The sequence below is a fragment of the Pan troglodytes genome, chromosome 15 (assembly GCF_028858775.2).
Source record: "Pan troglodytes isolate AG18354 chromosome 15, NHGRI_mPanTro3-v2.0_pri, whole genome shotgun sequence".
NCBI lineage: Eukaryota > Metazoa > Chordata > Mammalia > Primates > Hominidae > Pan > Pan troglodytes.
In genome coordinates, this window is record NC_072413.2 from 21,484,862 (window position 1) to 21,500,992 (window position 16,131).

At 52.3% G+C, this 16,131-nt stretch overlaps 2 protein-coding genes across 6 annotated transcripts in view; both read right to left on the reverse strand.

Moving 5' to 3' along the window:
- Nucleotides 1-2,913: 2,913 nt before the first annotated feature.
- Nucleotides 2,914-5,818, reverse strand: CEBPE (CCAAT enhancer binding protein epsilon). Its single transcript, XM_001161080.6, has 2 exons — nt 4,153-5,818; nt 2,914-3,431 (listed from the first exon to the last, which is right to left on the reverse strand). The coding sequence occupies exons 1-2, from the start codon at nt 4,660-4,662 to the stop codon at nt 3,096-3,098; spliced, it is 846 nt and encodes a 281-aa protein (XP_001161080.4). The 5' UTR covers nt 4,663-5,818; the 3' UTR covers nt 2,914-3,095.
- Nucleotides 5,819-10,851: 5,033 nt separating this feature from the next.
- Nucleotides 10,852-16,131, reverse strand: part of SLC7A8 (solute carrier family 7 member 8) — a 59,382-nt gene continuing 54,102 nt past the window's right edge. For all 5 annotated transcript variants that reach the window (XM_001161755.6, XM_054666386.2, XM_509848.8 and 2 more), the window contains 3 exons: nt 15,189-15,338; nt 13,557-13,734; nt 10,852-12,882 (listed from right to left, as the gene is read on the reverse strand). In XM_001161755.6, the coding sequence (XP_001161755.1) occupies nt 12,716-12,882; nt 13,557-13,734; nt 15,189-15,338 (495 nt within the window). In that variant the 3' untranslated portion in view covers nt 10,852-12,715. The remainder of the gene's footprint in view (nt 12,883-13,556; nt 13,735-15,188; nt 15,339-16,131) is intronic.

The following is a 16,131-nucleotide window of genomic DNA, read 5'->3' on the forward strand; positions in this document are numbered from 1 at the left end:
TCCTTGACAGAGGGAATGAAAATAGTCATTTGCAACCCCTGCAGCCCCATTCTGGAGGGAAGGTGCATCTTTTTCTTACTTATCCTCTCCTTCCTTCTTTCATTCGGCATCCACTCCTGGCTTCCTTTCTCTCGGTCACCTTAGGGCTTTTGCATTTACCCTTCCCTCTGTTCACCCTTACACTCAAAGACATACCTGCCTCCTTCTCAAAATTTTTCAAGTTTCAACTAAAATGTCACTTCCTCAGAGAGACCCTTCTTGGCTACCCCAGCTAAAATAGCCTCCCTACCTGTTGGTTTATTTGGTTTTCCCAATGGGCTATTCAAATGGAGTAAGCAGGAGAAGTTAATTAAGGTGCTTTATGAAGATGTGAACCAACAGTATCTGGGGAAAGTTCCTGGAGTGGTGAAGTCCCCTGGGCTAGCCCAGCACGGGGGAGCCTGAGGGCCAGGAATCCTTTGGGAGGGACTGTGGAGAGTGCCGGTCAGCAGGGGGCTCCCACCACTCTCCTCCTGCCAGTCTCACCCCCACCCCATGAGAGGCTGGTTGATGTAGGGAGGCATCCACCTGGGGACTGTGTAGGGTGATGAAGGGTGGAGAGGGTTCTGGAGGGGCAAAGGAAGACATTCAGCACACTTGTTTATTGACTTTTTCTTCCTACTCCTTCTGCTGAGAACTTGTCTCATTCCCAGAAAAGATACTCAACAAATACTTGTTGAATAAGTTACGTTGGCCAAAACCAATTGAGGTCAGATTGAAAGCCTCTTTCAGGAAGTGTGCCCTCTGGCTCTGACTCACACCCCTGGAATATGATCTGATGCAAAGGATTGGGATGTGTTCAGCTGCTGCACGTCACGCTGGGATCACAGTGGGGAGATGGGGATGTGACTCCCCCAGACTGGGTGCCAGTCAGGAAGGCTCCACTAGGCACCGGCCCTGAGGACCTGACTGGGTGAGCGGGGGCCTGAGAGGAGAAGCAATTCAGAGCTGTGGGAACAAAGCCTGGGCTTGATGCTGAAGCAACCCAGGTCCCATCACCCAGAACCTTGAAAGTAAGTCAAGGGACAGTGGTCTTGAGCTGAGAGGAGGAAATCCGGAGGTTGAGTCATTTACCATGTTCTGTACAAACCCCCCCTTATGCAACCTATCCCCCTGGGCTGAAAGGAAGATGTGAGGATTCTCCCAGGTGCCCACAGAGACTGGTACCTCCCCTCCTTCTGAACTCAGGAAGCTCCAATCGGTCCCTCCACTGAAGGTTCAGATCTCTCCCTCCAAACCAGACCTGGGGCACGGGCCTCCAGGACACAGAGGTGCCCGAGAGACACAGAGGCAAAGGCAGGAAAAGGACTGAGTCCTGGGCAAGGTAGACATGCCGCACACGGATGCCCGAGGTGTGGGAGGGCTCTACTGCTGGAGATTTGAAGAAGGGAGAGAGATCTGGGATGATCCAGACACCAGTCTCTCACCTTCTCAGAAAATTATTCCTTGATGTCTGACTCAGCCTTTCACAGCATTGGCTTAAGAGAGACTTTAACAAGCCCGTAATCTGTCCCTGGGTCCCTGACACTGTTGGGCACTGTTCTTTATTGAATGTGATTCATGTGACACTCGTACTGAGGATCTGTGAGAAGAGTGTAGCGTGGAGTAGAGAGACAGGTACCACGTACTGAGGCAGCAAAGGGACTCAGTGAGTGTCAGGAGAAGCCTCTTACCCCTCTGGCCCTCAACTGCTTTATCTGTAAAATGTGGCTCACCCTATCTTGCTGGTCTGAGGGCAGAGCCCACCAGATGATCTCTTGAGGTCTCTCCCAGCACATCTTGAGATCTGCGATTTTACGGAGCCAATTTTGGTTCTACCTCTAAACAATCGTGTGACTCCAGGTAAGTCCCTTCCCCTCTTTGCGGCCTGTTTTCTTACCTGCAGAATGAGTTTAGATGAGATCTCTGAGGTCCTTTCAGTTCCAGCAAAATGGAGGAATCATAATAAATATGCTTATTACATGCAAAGTTTTCTTTTTCTATGAATATAACAACACTACGGAGTGGGGACAAATATTGCAACCATTTTGCAGATGAGGAAACTGAGGCACAGAAAGACATAATGGCTCAAGGCTCACAGCTAGTAAGTAGCAGAGTAAGATTCAAACTGAGGCTCTTAATTACTGTACCATTCTGTCTCTTAGGCTGTAGTCCAATGCAAAAGAAAATGCTGCTTGGAATGATGGGTTTCCCTGGCACGGGCAGATTGTCATCCTCCTTCTCACTACCAGTGTTCTCATACACAAATCCGGTCTCCAGGTCTTTCCCAACCGATTCCTGTCCCATGCACTCAATCCTCAAGCTTTAGGGAACTGGAGCCTCAGGGATGAGGGACAAAGGATGGAAATGAATGGGTGGGAGCAGCGTGGGGAGGGTGTCCATCTGGTAGACTGAGGCTTTGGAACTGGAGAGAAGAGATGGCGGGCTGGATCAAGGGACCATAAATATGGCAGAGCCATCAGGAATTTTCCCATGTCACCTGGGGCAGGAGCTCCCAGACCTATACCTCAAGGTGAGAGAGAGTGGGCCTGGGATCAGCAGGCCTGGGCATGAAGGACTGTGTGGTGCCGGGATCTCCCTACAAGCTGAAGATCTTTGTTAGCAGAGCATACAAAGGTGCTCCAGGTCCTGTGGGGGGCAGGGATGTGCCTTCAGCTCACAGAAGGGGGTGATGGAGGATGTCAGGGAGAGAAGAGCAGAGTGACAGATACCCGGCCTGGCTGTGTGGTATATTGGGGGTGGGCTGTGGACAGCATGTCTGTGTTTCCACATGTCCACTTGGTCATGGAAACAAGAGGTGCAGACCTAGCCACATGCATCCTCTGTCCCCAGGGTCCTCCATGACACACACACACACAGCCAACAGTCCCAACACCCAGTCACAGTGCAACTTTATTCAGCCATATAATCATTATGCTGGGTCCTGCCCTTCTTTGCCACCCCGGTTGCCATTTATCCATGGTCTATGTTTCAGGGTTCTAGGCCCCCAGCAGGATGGGGGTCCGCAGAGTTAGGCCGTGCCAGGGAGCCTGGTGCCCACAGTCCACCAGCCAGGCTCAGCTGCAACCCCCCACGCCCTTGATGAGGTTGGCCGCCTCAGGAATCTGGCGGAAGAGGTTGCGGAGGGTGTCTAGCTCCTGGGTGAGCTGCTCCACGCGGCTGCGGAGGCGCTCGTTCTCTGCCATGTACTCCAGCACCTTCTGCTGCGTCTCCAGAATGCGCCTCTTGGCCTTGTCCCGGCTCTTGCGCACGGCGATGTTGTTGCGCTCCCGCCTCAGCCGGTACTCAAGGCTATCTTTGTTCACTGCCTTCTTGCCCTTGTGTAAGGGGCCAGCCGGGGAGGGCGCCTTCAGGAGGGGACTGCAGGGGGGTGCGGCAGTGGCCAAAGGGGCCTGGAGGGGAAGGCACGGAGAGACGGAGAGGTGAGGGCTGGCCAGGAGGCAGAGCGGAGGCGGGGCGGGAATCTCGGCAGCCAGGGCACACTTGATGCGTCAAAGGAATACAGGACTCAGAGCCAGCTCCTGTCTCTCAGGTCAAAACTATCATCGCTCTGCTTCTGGGAGATGGTGACCCAGATGCACAGGGTCCTCTGCTTGAGACCAAAACTCTCTTTCATATTCTCACACTTTCTTTCTTTCTTTTTTTGTAAAGATGGAGCCTTGCTATGTTGCCCAGGCTGGTCTCCAACCCCTGGCCTTAAGCGAACCTCCTGCTTTGGCCTCCCAAAGCGCTGGGATTACAGGCATGAGCCACGACACCCAGCCAATGTTCTCACACTTTCTGAGTACACTTTCCCTGAGTCTGTCTTGAGTCTCCCGTTCTATGACCAGTAGACATTTCTCACAGAAGCAGGTGGCAGAGAAACAAGAGGAGGGGGCATGGTGAGCAGCAGAGAGGCTGGCGGGGGGGCCTGAGATCAAGTAGGTCAGCTTGCCACAGGGGCTTTGGGTGGGGATTCAGGGTGGGAATGAATTCACAGAGGACTGTGGGTTGGGTCCATTTCACAGAGCAACACCAAGCACAGACTCAGCAGCATGAGCCGGGGCACAGGGTCCTGTCCACACCAGCCTCTCCAGCCCCGGGCAGGAGGGAGGAGGGCTGGCCTGCTCTTACCTTGAGAACGCGCAGAGGCTGGCCGGGTGCTGCCAGAGTTGGGGGCAGGTGCATGGCTGTCTGCCCACAGTGTGCCACTTGGTACTGCAGGGGATTGTAGCTGCCTCGGCTGGCAGCTCGGCTGCCCTCTGGCCCCCGGGGCTCCTCCTTCACCGCCACAGCCCTGGGGTCGTAGCTCCCTGGGCTGCTGTAGATGCCAGGCCCCAGCGCCTTCCTTTCTGGGCCGAAGGTATGTGGAGGGTAGGCAAAGGGCCGAGGGTCAGGCGGCAAGTAGTGGGGGAAGGCAGGGGTTCCGGGGCCCTTGAGGCCTCTGGCCTCAGGCGCTGGCTTCACGGCAAAGAGATCGGAGAGAAGCTGCTCTTCCCCAGACTCGATGTAGGCGGAGAGGTCAATGGAGGCCTCATGCTCACACATGTCCCCTAGCTCCCCGGGCCCAGCTCGGCCCCCTGAGAACTCAAGTGGCTGCTGGCCACCCCGGGGCTCACACTCGTAGTAGGTCCCGTGGGACATGGCCGGCCCGCCCCCTCGGCTCCCCGCCCCCACCTGCTCTTGAGGCACCCCTTGGGGTGCTCTGGCTGCCCTCTCTCTACCTCCTCCTGACCTGGGCCTGCCCTCTCTCGATCTCCTGCCCTAGACCTGCCCTCTGCAGTCTCCTCTGTCACCCACTCCTATGTGGCCTCTCTCCCCCCTCTGCTCTGCTTCCTTTTCCTTCCTCTGTAGTCAATGCCTCTCTTCTCTTCCCTTTTTTCCCCTCTCTCCCCTTGGGGTGACTCAGGGAGGGGCAGGACACACCCCAGAGGGAGAGATGTAAGCCTTAGAGAAAGGCGACTCCTGGCCTATTCAGCAGTTGGGGACACTCCTTGGTCAGGGACCAAGCCAGGGTTCTGGAGATGCCCGAAGCTGATGCTTCTGGGAATGCCTCTCCACTCCCTGCCGGGAGCCCAGGGGACTCCAAATCCTCGCAGAGGGCAACACCCCACTCTGAGCAACCTCCTCCCTCCGACTTTGAAAAAGTCCTATGCAGAATGAGGTTCCAAGTTAGAGTGAAGAGAGAAAGCCCTCTTCCAGTGCCAACCCTCAGTTGGGTCTCACCTCCTCCCTTGACACACCTTCCTCTGGCTCTCCCCTGCTGCTGGGCTCCACCTACCCCCAAGAGAAAGTTTCTTTTGTAGCCCCACCTCCCAGAGCATTCTCTGAGTGTAGGCCAGGGTTTGTTTTTTGAGGGGTCTAGGGAGTCGTGATAGGTCCTAGGAACAAGCTCTACACGGGAGCCTGCGTGGTGCTCCAGAGTATGCTCATTTGCTAGGTTTTTGCACAGGAGCTGTGCAATAGCCCAAATATTAGTGCGTTTCCAGCCCTAGCTACCTCTAGCAGCCTGGTACAGTTCCTAACTCCCTGGGCTTGGCCGAAGCACCTGGTCAGGACTTGGGCCTTGCACCGCAGGCCTAGGCAGGTTGCTGCCCTCGGAGTAGACAGCCATAATCCTCCGGTGGCTCCAGCACTTCTCTCTTCCAGCTGCTCTGTGCTGCAAGAGGCTCAGGCTGGTGCTTTGCCCCTCACCCTGGGCCTGAGGCTCTGCCTCTGGTTTCCTGTGCCTGGGCTGCAGGGCTTAGGAGCTTGCTGCAGCTCGTTTGCTGTCTTTCCTTTTGCATGGCCGCTCTGTGATCTCCAATGTGTGTCTCTTGGGTCTACTTCCTCTTATGAGGTTTGAGAAGCCTCTTATGTCATCACCTCTTCCTGGGGCTCTGTTTTAGGGTCTCCAGGAGAAGCCCATGGCTCCCTCTCTGCAATTCTTGGTTCTGTGCTGGCTCTCCTCTTCCCTTTTCTCTTTCCTTTGGGAACTCCCCACTACCTCCTTTCAGAGACACCTGCTCTGGTACTGCTTTTACCTGTTGAATTTCATCTCCAAAAGGGATTGTAGGTCCAGTTGGGGGGGGTGGGGGGAAAGGACACATAGAAGTGTTACTGGCTCTTTTATGACCAGCAAGTGCTATGGGTGCCCCAGAGGGACCAGAAGTTTTTGTAAGTTGGGCCAAACAAGGGGTGGTTCACTGTGAGTGGGCCACAGTGGGACAAGTGCAGAGAGGATGTGTGTCGCATTGAACATTAAAATTTTAAAAATGCATATTCTGGTTAGCATATTCCTTACATCCTCCCTACCCCAACACCTACCCCAGATGCTCTCTGTGCATGACTTGAGACATGGCCAGATATGCTTTATCTGAAAGCACAGTGACCTGGTGTGGGGAGATCTGCGTGTAACCCAGAGACAGATGTCAGGAATTAGGGAGATTTCTCCATTTCAAAGCTGAGCTCTCAGTTTGGTGGCAGTGCTTGTGTTGACCACCAGGTGGCAATATTGGCCCCAATATTTCGGACTCGGAGGGCTGCCGTGGTCCGGACTCAGGTGGACAGCAGAGGGCAGCCTCTCACAGCGCTGGCTCTCGGCAGGCTCCTGCGGGGCATCTGGAAGGAGGAAGAGGAAACCTGGCTGGGATGGGGTCTTGCAGTGCAGTTCCAGGGAGAATGAGCAGCCTGCCAGTACTGGGTCCAGGGCCTTGTCTCCATGAGGAGAAATTCTGTTCCCTCCCCTACTTTGAAATAATGATAATGAATAGGCCTTGTGCTTTCTGATAAATTAATGCTTTTTCAATCCTTGAAACCTACACTTTTTCATGCTCTTTCCCTGTGGGTTATGCAGGAAGGTAGGCAAGGCAGACAGTATTTTTATTCCTACTTTATAAACAGGGAAAACAAGGCTGAGAGGCTGAGCTACCCAAGGTCATCCAAGGAGGATGCCTGGTTCATCTCTGGCTGAAAGGATGGGAAGGGGTTGCTATATGACTCGGAGAACCTTCCTGGCCCTCATTTGGCCGCCATGGGGAGGGGGAAGTCTGCATCAGTAGCTTTAGTGAACTGGGCACAGGAGGACGTGGGAGGTATGCAAACAGAGCCGCAGGAAATGAGAAAGTCAGCAGCTTTAGCCATGGTGAGATAAATCTCTGCCCCGGCCTCCCCGACTAGTGCTGACGTTGCTGGCACGCTGACCTCAGTGTTTCCCAGTAACAGGGGTTTGGCTGGGGCAGGCAGGGCTCTGGATGTCAGGGTAGGGTAGGGGGAGCTCTGGACAGGAAGGGGAGCTCTGGACAGGAATGGGAGGTGGGGAGGGCAGTGCCAGTCAGCGGCTGGGGGATTCTTGCTCAGGAGAGGAAAGAAGCTCTCCCGGGTCAGCAGGATCATTTTTCCTTGGCCACTGAAGTTACTACCTCTTTGGATTAACTGAAATGATGCATGTTTGTTATCTTAGTGACTTTGTAACAGGCCTCCTTCCAGTGCCACCTCCTTGGTGAATCAAGACTTTCCCAGTAGGAAGGTAACTGAGCATGGCTGTGAAGTGTTAAGAGAGAACTGGGCTCAAATCTGGCCTCCGTCACTGACCAGCTCCATGACTCTGGCAAGTTACTTAATTTTCCTTGCAAGGTGGCAGTAGTGATACCTCCTTCATAGAGTTGTTTAATTTAAACTGTGAGTAACATAATGTATGTCATGCAACTGGTCTTAGTAAACGTGAAGTCTCCTTCTTCTCTTCCTCTGACCTCTCATTGCAGTTTTATCTGTGTCTCCTAAACAGACACTACCTGCTGCCTGGTGTGGTGCGTCAGTTTGACAAACATTTTTGAGCACATAGGTACTCATGGGGCACTGCATGGGGTCTGGGGATGTGTTGGGTTTAGCCCTCACCAGTAGGGCTCACTGCCCAGCAGGAAGGCCCACAGGCAGTGGTTCCAACAAGGCACGGGTGGTCTGTAGAGCCAGGAAGCGCACACATGTGTGTGCCGTGCGTATCCTTGGCTTCTTCGTTCCCCTGGCAAACTATTTGCTCTTTGAGGGTAGGGTCAGTTACAGCTTTTGGACCTCTTCAACTATGGTGACCATATTTCCTGAATTAAAATGAAGGACAGGGCCGGGTGCAGTGGCTCACACCTGTAATCCCAGCACTTTGGGAGGCTGAGGCGGGCAGATCACGAGGTCGGGAGATCAAGACCATCCTGGCTAACATGGTGAAACCCCATCGCTACTAAAAAAAAAAAAAAAAATACAAAAATTAGCTGGGTGTGGCGGCACGTGCCTGCCATCCCAGCTACTCGGGAGGCTGAGGCAGGAGAATCTCTTGAACCTGGGAGGCAGAGGTTGCAGCGAGCCAAGATCGCGTCACTGCACTCCAGCCTGGCAACAAAGCTAGACTCCGTCTCAAAAAAAAAAAGAAGGACAGGCAGGTTGACACATGTGAATATCTTTATGGAGACAATGGAAGAAAATATTTGAAGTCTGTGCTGACTTAGAAAAATCAGGAAAAAATTTGCTATTTCCACAGCATATAGCAAAGTCTTTGACAGAATGGTCACAGAAAGATTTGTTGTGCGACCACATTAATAAATGAATGCATAAGCAGCTACAATTTCAGTGACTTTCAAAATGTTCCCAAATTCCCTGAAGTCAGAGCATGTGAAACTCCTAGGATTAAAGTGACTGGCAGGGTTAAGACGGGAAATGGCCAGGTTAAAAGTAAATGTTTGTTGCCCAGGAGGAGACCCACATTTGCCCATTTGACCAGGTTGAAAAGATCAGCAGGTGTCACAGAAAGCGAAGGTGCTCCTGAAGGACAAGTGCCTTCCTTCATGGAGTAGAAGGGATGAGGGACAGGACATGCTCAAATGGGGCAACAGGGAAGAGCCTGGGGCAGTCCAGGGAAAGGAAAGGTGTGTGTGCTGGGAAAGAGGGGCCCAAAGGGCAGATGTGAGGCTTGGACAAGACTGGCCGCCTCTGCCTTTTGGGACAACCTAAAGTTGGAAGATTGAGGAACTGTTTGACATGAGGTCCAGCTCTCTTTCTTTCTCAAAATGCTAAGCAGGTGAGGTGACTTGCCCAAGGACACACAGCTGTTGAGTGGCCCGCCTCCCAGCTCAGCGTCCCTGTTGAATGGCGAGCTTCCAGCCTGTCTGGAAGAATGACAGCCACAAAGCAGGAGTGTTGGCGTCAGGCCAGGACTGGGAGTGGCGGCATCTTGCCTGCCTGTGTCCTCACAGTGTTCCAGATGGTGAAGGGTGATGTCTTAACACCACTGCCCCTCCACCACCCCCTTACTCCCGCCCTTGCCCTACATCTGCCAGCAGTGCTGGCTCTGGAATGGTACTGTCCCAGGACACGCAGCCAGGAGGGCAGCCCATAAAGACAGGGACACAAAGCAAGGACTGGGGCTAATCCCATCAACTTCCTCTAGCAGTTAGCCCAAAATGCCAGGAAGTACTTATACATACCTTAACCACTTTTTCCTTTTTCCCCTGTCCTAGTCCAGTGGTCCTCCTACTCTTCCTCCTAGAGCTAACTCTTCTTCTCAGATGGCTCTGTCCAGCTGAGTGAACCTAGCCTTACCTCCCAGGCCCTCCCATCAAGCTCCTCAGACCCTGACTCTCTCCACAGACTCAGCTGAGGCTGTGCTGATGAGAGAAGCCTTTGCTGATCAGGCTTTGGGAGGACATCTGCCTTTGCCTCCCTCAACTTGGCTGGATGCCATCTCTCCCTTGCCCATGTCCCACCCTGGGCAATGTTGACTTCTTCCCAGTTAGTCTGCAGGCTTTCAGTACGGTGCACAGAGCAGGAACTTAATAACACTTCATGACTCCAAGAAGGAGTGAGACAGTGTTGTTAAATAAAAAATTACAGAAGGCCATGGTTTTGGACTAAGCTCCTGCCCTAGGCCCCACAGACCAGGCTAAAAATCAAAATAGAATCACCCATGCTAAAGTTCCACATCACCAAATCTAAACTAAGTTGTTATCTGACCTTCCTAGAAATCAGGAGAGAGACATAACAGCCAATTAAAACAGGCCAGTTTCAATATTCAATGGACATGATAATGAAGTTCCCTCTGCTTTAATCTTTACACAAAACAAGGCAGCCTGAAGGATCCTGATATGAACTAATCAGTTATTTTTCTATTGTTCCGTCTCCCTGTCCCCACCTTACAAGAAAAGTCAATTTGTTTTTGTTTTTGAGACAGGGGCTTGCTCTTCCGCCCAGGCTGGAGGGCAAGCATAGCTCACTGCAGCCTCCACCTCCCAGGCTCAACCCATCCTCCTTTCGGCCTCGGCCTCCCAAGGAGCTGGGACCACAGGCACATACCACCATGCCCAGCTAATTTTATCTTTTGTAGAGACGAGGTCTTGCTATGTTGCCCAGGCTGGTCTCAAACTCCTGGGCTCAAGAGATCCTCCCTCCTTGGCCTCCCGAAGTGCTGGGATTACAGGAGTGAGCCACTGTGCCCGGCCAAGAAAAGCAACTTCGAAAAGTGACTAACCAGCTTTCTTCAGCCCTTCCCTGTCTGTAAAGCCAACCTCTTCTGCTCAACTCATTGGAATATGTATTCTATTTTATGGAATGAAGTGTTGCCTGATTCCAGAATTACAGTAAACAATTGAGATCTGTAAATTCGTTGTACTTTTGTCTTTTGATGTTTTTGGTTCAGAATGAGAGTCAGTGGTTTGAATGCACTGGCACTGAGTCCCTAGGATAGCTAGAAGTTACAGAGAGCGAGAGCTTTTAGGAATGTCATTCTGGAAGGAACCTGGCAAGATCTCCTAAGAGGAAATGCCTGGTGACTCTGTCTCAAAAGGTTACTTAATTACCGACACCACCAACTTCATTTCCATTTTAAATTTTATTACATCAAAAGAAAAAAACCTCTCCACAAATCTCTAAAACCTACACCAAACGAAAGAAATTATCATTAAGGTTCTAACTCCACCCCCCAAAACAACCTTACATTAAAAAAAATCCAAAAGAAATAGAAATACCAGCTTCAAAAATATTTATCCAAAAAGTAAGGCATCAACTTTACAAAAAAATAATTGAAGGAGGGGAGGAAGTTGGAGGAATGAGAAAAGAGGGAATAAGAAGATGGTCCCCTGACCCTCCAGGGGCCAACCCCAGCCTGCCGGGCATCTACTCTGAAGGGGTCACAACTCAGACCAAACTTGGCATCTCACCAACTATGGGGTGGGCAAGCTGGGCGGGGAAGCTGGGAGACACCATCCAGGCCAGGAAGGGCTCCTGTGTATTCCAGTTTAAGCAGACAGAATTCGGGGTGGGGGAGAGAATCCCGATTTGTGATAAAAGGATCCTAAGTCCTTAGTGCAGCAGGAGTGGCTGGGAAGGTTGCAGGGCCCACAGCAAACTCCATAGCCTTCCTTTGAAACCCAGGGAAAGGTCAGAGGCTGCCAGCCACAGAGGAGGGCCTTTTTTGAGGATCTCCAGAGTGGGCGCCCTGCTGCCACTGCCCTTTCACCCTGCCCCAAGACAGCAAGACACTGAGACCTGCGAGGAGTGGGGGACTATTGGAGTTGGGGACGGATGGGAAAGGAACTGGGCTTCAGCTAATGCTCTCCTCAGTCTTCCAGGGTATGGAATGGGCACCTCTAGGGAGGGGGAAAGCGCCCTTCCTCCCAGGGAAGGCATTTAATATCAGATCCGTCCTGAGGGTTAGAAATAGGGGAGTATTTTTAGGCCAAGTTCTTGGATGGGAGGTGACTTAAGGCTGATCTGGCTCTGATCTCAGGCCTGAAGGGCTTGGGGATCCTTCATACCTGGTCCCAAGCCAAGGCCCAGAGAGGAGAAGTGCACGGTGGGGGCGGTGGTGCTGGCTGTGTGCGGGTGTGCTGGGAGTGGCTGCAGGGATAGCAGGGGACTGCTCCTTCCTGTGGCGGGCAGGTGGAGTTGCTGAGCAGCTTCGTCATTAGGAGAGAGATGCCACTACCTTAAAAATCAGAAGCTTTTTGGCTTCTGGAAGCTTTGGCACCATGTTGGGGGCTGGATGCAGGAGGCAGGGGCAGGGCTGGGTTTCTGCAATCTGAGCCTTTCTCAATATGTTCCTCAACCACCTGGCTTGGGGGTGGAGAGGCTGTTCTTCTCCTTGGTCCTTAGCTCTGGGAGTTGGCGTCCTGAGGAGAACCGAATTCTGGACAGGAAGCCCTGGCTGGGGTGGGTGCAGGTATGATGGGGAGGGGCAGGAAAGAGGGCAGAGGGAAGCATCCCCTTGGATTTTGGGTCCCTGGTGAACAGATGGGATCTTGGGTCTCTCCAGCTGACCCCTTGATGGGGACAGAATTGCTTGAGCCTGTCCCCCCACAATGCAGCCCCTGTGGCCTCTCCTCTCTGAAGGGGCCTCCCTGGGAGGGAAGGCAGTAATGAGCTCCAGTTCCTGAAGAGGCAGCTGAGGGTGTGGCCCGGAGGGAGGTCCTGCAGGGCACCCTCTCCTCCGGCAGCTGGGAGTGTGGGCAAATCTGGAGTGGGGCCTGGGACATGGACCCTGGGGTGAGAGGCTGGTTCTTTGGGTATGAATGTCAGTTTTTGTTTACAATTTCTCACCACCCACACCAAAGTCCTACCACTGCCTGACAAAAGCAGAGAGAGGGGTGTGTGTGTACTCGCATGTGTTGGCGGGACCAAGGCAGGGAGGTAGGATAAAAGGGGGAGGAAGGAGAGAGTAGCCAGGGAATGGTGGTCCTCAGGGCTGGGGCTGCCCCGCCACGTCCTTGTCCTTGGTGGGAGTGGGTTGGTACATGGGCTGCTGCTGCTCCTCCATGTCCTCGTTAGCCTCCTCTGTCCCTGAGCCCCGCTCCACCTCGGGGTACACGACCACACACATCTTCTGGCTCACCAGGGTTAGCAGCTCTGTAGGAAGAGATCACACAGAAACCAGGCCAATGCTGAGTATCCCACCAGCCTGGCCAAGTGGCCCCGGCCCTTCCCGGCTCTCCTGCCCCAGGTTCTGCCTCTTCAGAGCAGTCAGTGCCTTGAAGAGAATCCTCGCCACCTGGTCTGCCTCCTGCATCTCCCGCCGGCTACTCTTTGCTTATGAAGGCCCCAGCCTTCCCACCTTCCCTGTGCCCACTGACCCCTAAGTCCAGGGTCTCCTCTGGTCTCCACCCAGCCTGGGGCAGCTCTCACAGAATGGCTGACAGGTTGCCTATTTTATTTTAAAATTTTTAATAATAGAGATGGAGTCTTGCTATGTCGACCAGGCTGGTCTCAAACTCCTGGGCTCAAGTGATCCTCTGTCTCAGCCTCCCAAAGTGCTGGGATTACAGGCGTGAGCCACTGTGCCCAGCCCAGGTTGCCTATTCTTGCGGGTCTAAGGTCTGTGTGGAAATGCCAGCTGTTCTCCACCCTCAGAGGTCTCTGGGAAAAGGCATCTGCTTCCCCTGCTCTGGACTCTTCCAGGGCTCTGTGGACGAGGAGAAGGTGAGCCTAGATCTCCTGGCCCTGGTGGCTCCCCAACCCCATCACTGACCACTGCATTCCAGCCCAGGAGGCCCTGAAGCCAGCCAGAGCCTCCAACAACTCACCAATGAAGTCACTGAAACACTTGGGCTTGTGTTGCCAGTAAACACCCAGGAAATAGACAGGCACTCCTGTCAGCATGATGGCCAGGCCAATGCCACACACCACCGGCTCTGACCACAGGCTGAAGACCAGCAGGAAGGCCCAGAACAGCAAGTAGATGATGGGGAACAGCAGGTTGATCTGTGGAGCAGAGGCATGAGGCATATGAACTGTGTAGGCCCCGTGGCCCCCAGGACTAGGGACTGGGGCATTCTCTCTCTTCTTCACCCACAGAGACACATTCTCAAGGGCAAAGGCTGGGCTTCCCTCAGCTCTGTGGTCCCACACTCACCCCTGGTAGGGCAGGGGCTATATAAACAAATGTTGATGAACATGGTCGGTCAGACAGGAAGAGGATGGGGAGGAGTTAGGGAGGAAACCATCCTCCTTGCCCATGTCCTCGCTCTTGGGTGTGATTAGACAAGGCCTCATCATGCATGCCACGTGCCTGTGGCAGCCAGAGAAGCCCATAGGGATGGAGAAGCTTGCTGGCACACGGGTGTGTCTGCTGAGGTCCTAGGGTGGAGGGGAGGTGTGGCAATGCACAAGGTGCAGGCAGGAGACGATTCGAGTCACTCAGGCTCCCTGGTCCTTGCCCACTTCTATGCAGGGCCCTTATGTGGGCACAATATGGCAAATGTCAGCTCCTTATGGGCCACATGTGGGGAGTTCCTGAGAGTATCCTCTTCAGGGCTCCAGGGGCAGTCCTGATTCGGCTGCCTTTCTCTTCCTTGTCTTCCTCGCTCAGAAGGGATGTGTGTGGTGGGGACATGGGGTTATTCTACCTCCTCTTCCCTCTAACAGATTTTCTAAGTGTGAGAGTAGAAAATGGCGGTGGAAATGCCAGTGAGGAACTGAGAGATTTGGAGAGCCTTTGATTTTTCAGCTGGAAGGATCTTCTAGAAGCATCTAGTCACTGTTTCTAGAATAGGATTGTTCAAATAGCTCTGGAGTACACTCTATTCTTCTAATTTGTAGGAGAACTCATAATGCTCTAGCATGTCCTGTTCTGAGCAATCCCTTTAATTCCTATCACAGAGTTATATCTTGTAGCAATATTAGGTTCACTGAGCACCCTATATGTGTAGGACTGTGGGAGTTTATAAAGGGAGGATCATGGAAGGTTGCAGTAGACTGGAAAACTTCAAGAAAGAGGAGGTACTTGAGGCGCATTTGGAAAATGGTTAAAATGTAGATGGGCAGATGGGAGGAGAAAAGTCATTCTGGGATGGAGACATAGCACATAGTGAGCCCAGCTATCTGGAGGGACAAGGAGGAAGTGTTGGGGAGATAAGAGAACCTTGAAAAGTCAGCTGGAGTTTAAGGCTTAGACTGGTAGGAAACAAAGGAATGTCATGATGAAAGTCACATTTGATCTGACTTATTCCCCAGCTGCAGTCTGCTCCGATCTCATCCCCAGTGGAGAATGGAAATAGTGGTCCCATTCACAAATGGCCCTTGCTTTCCAAAGGGTCTGCTACCATCAGAGATGATGATGTGTGGTCAGCAGCTAAGAACAGAGGTGATTTAAAAATCTGAACTGCAGCTAGAACCATAGAGGAAGGGGAGGGGACCCCAAAGGGAGGTTCCCTCACCTTGATGGGGCGGGGGATATCAGGCTTCTTCCAGCGAAGGACTATCTGTCCGGCAACCGTGACCCCATAGAAGAGGTAGTTGATGAAGCCCACGTAGTTGATGAGTGTGTACATGTCGCTGGTGACCAGCATCAGCAGGGTGGAGATGCACTGGGAAAGTGGGAGGAGCTCATCAGTGATCCGAAAGATATTCAGAGACTGGTATTACAGATTAGGGGCTGTCCCCCAGCCTCCAGGCAGATGATGCCATCGTATAATGGATGTCTCGAAATGGAGACTTTAGAACCTCCCCTAGTAACCCAAGATGTTACAACATCTTTATTGCTAGGAAGTCCTTTCTTATTACAGGGGTGATGATCAAAATATTTAACCACTCGTATGGCACGGGCACTAACCAATTAGAATGGATACTGGACATAAGCAGCTAGACTGGCCACACTGGTATTACCTGGCTCTGTGTCAGCCCCGGTCTCATTTGTATGCCTCTGTTGGTTATAGCTCAAGCTAAATTCATTTTTTTAAAATCCCTTAGGGAAGATTGTTAACAACAGATTAAGGCTGTATTCCTGCCCTCATCCTTTTCTCCTGGCTGAGTCATCTATTTTTCTTCCTTCCTTTTCTTTATTAATTTCAAAACTGGTTACATAGCACTTACTGTGTGCCAGGTCTCTATGTTTAGCATTTGACAAAGATTAACTCACTTAACCCTCATAACATCCCTATGAGGTTTTCTTGACAGAGTCTACTTTCCAACTTCAAAATCATCTCTGTGGCTCTCTTGGAACCATGCTCCTCCCCTCTGATAACTTGTGAAGGTCAACAAAAGGTTCTGTTCTCTTGTGAGATCCGATGGTTAAAATAATCGAGAAGATTTTAATGGTTCTTGCTACATCTGCCTTTTAGTCACACTACTGCACCAATAGCTCTAACTGGAAAAAAACAA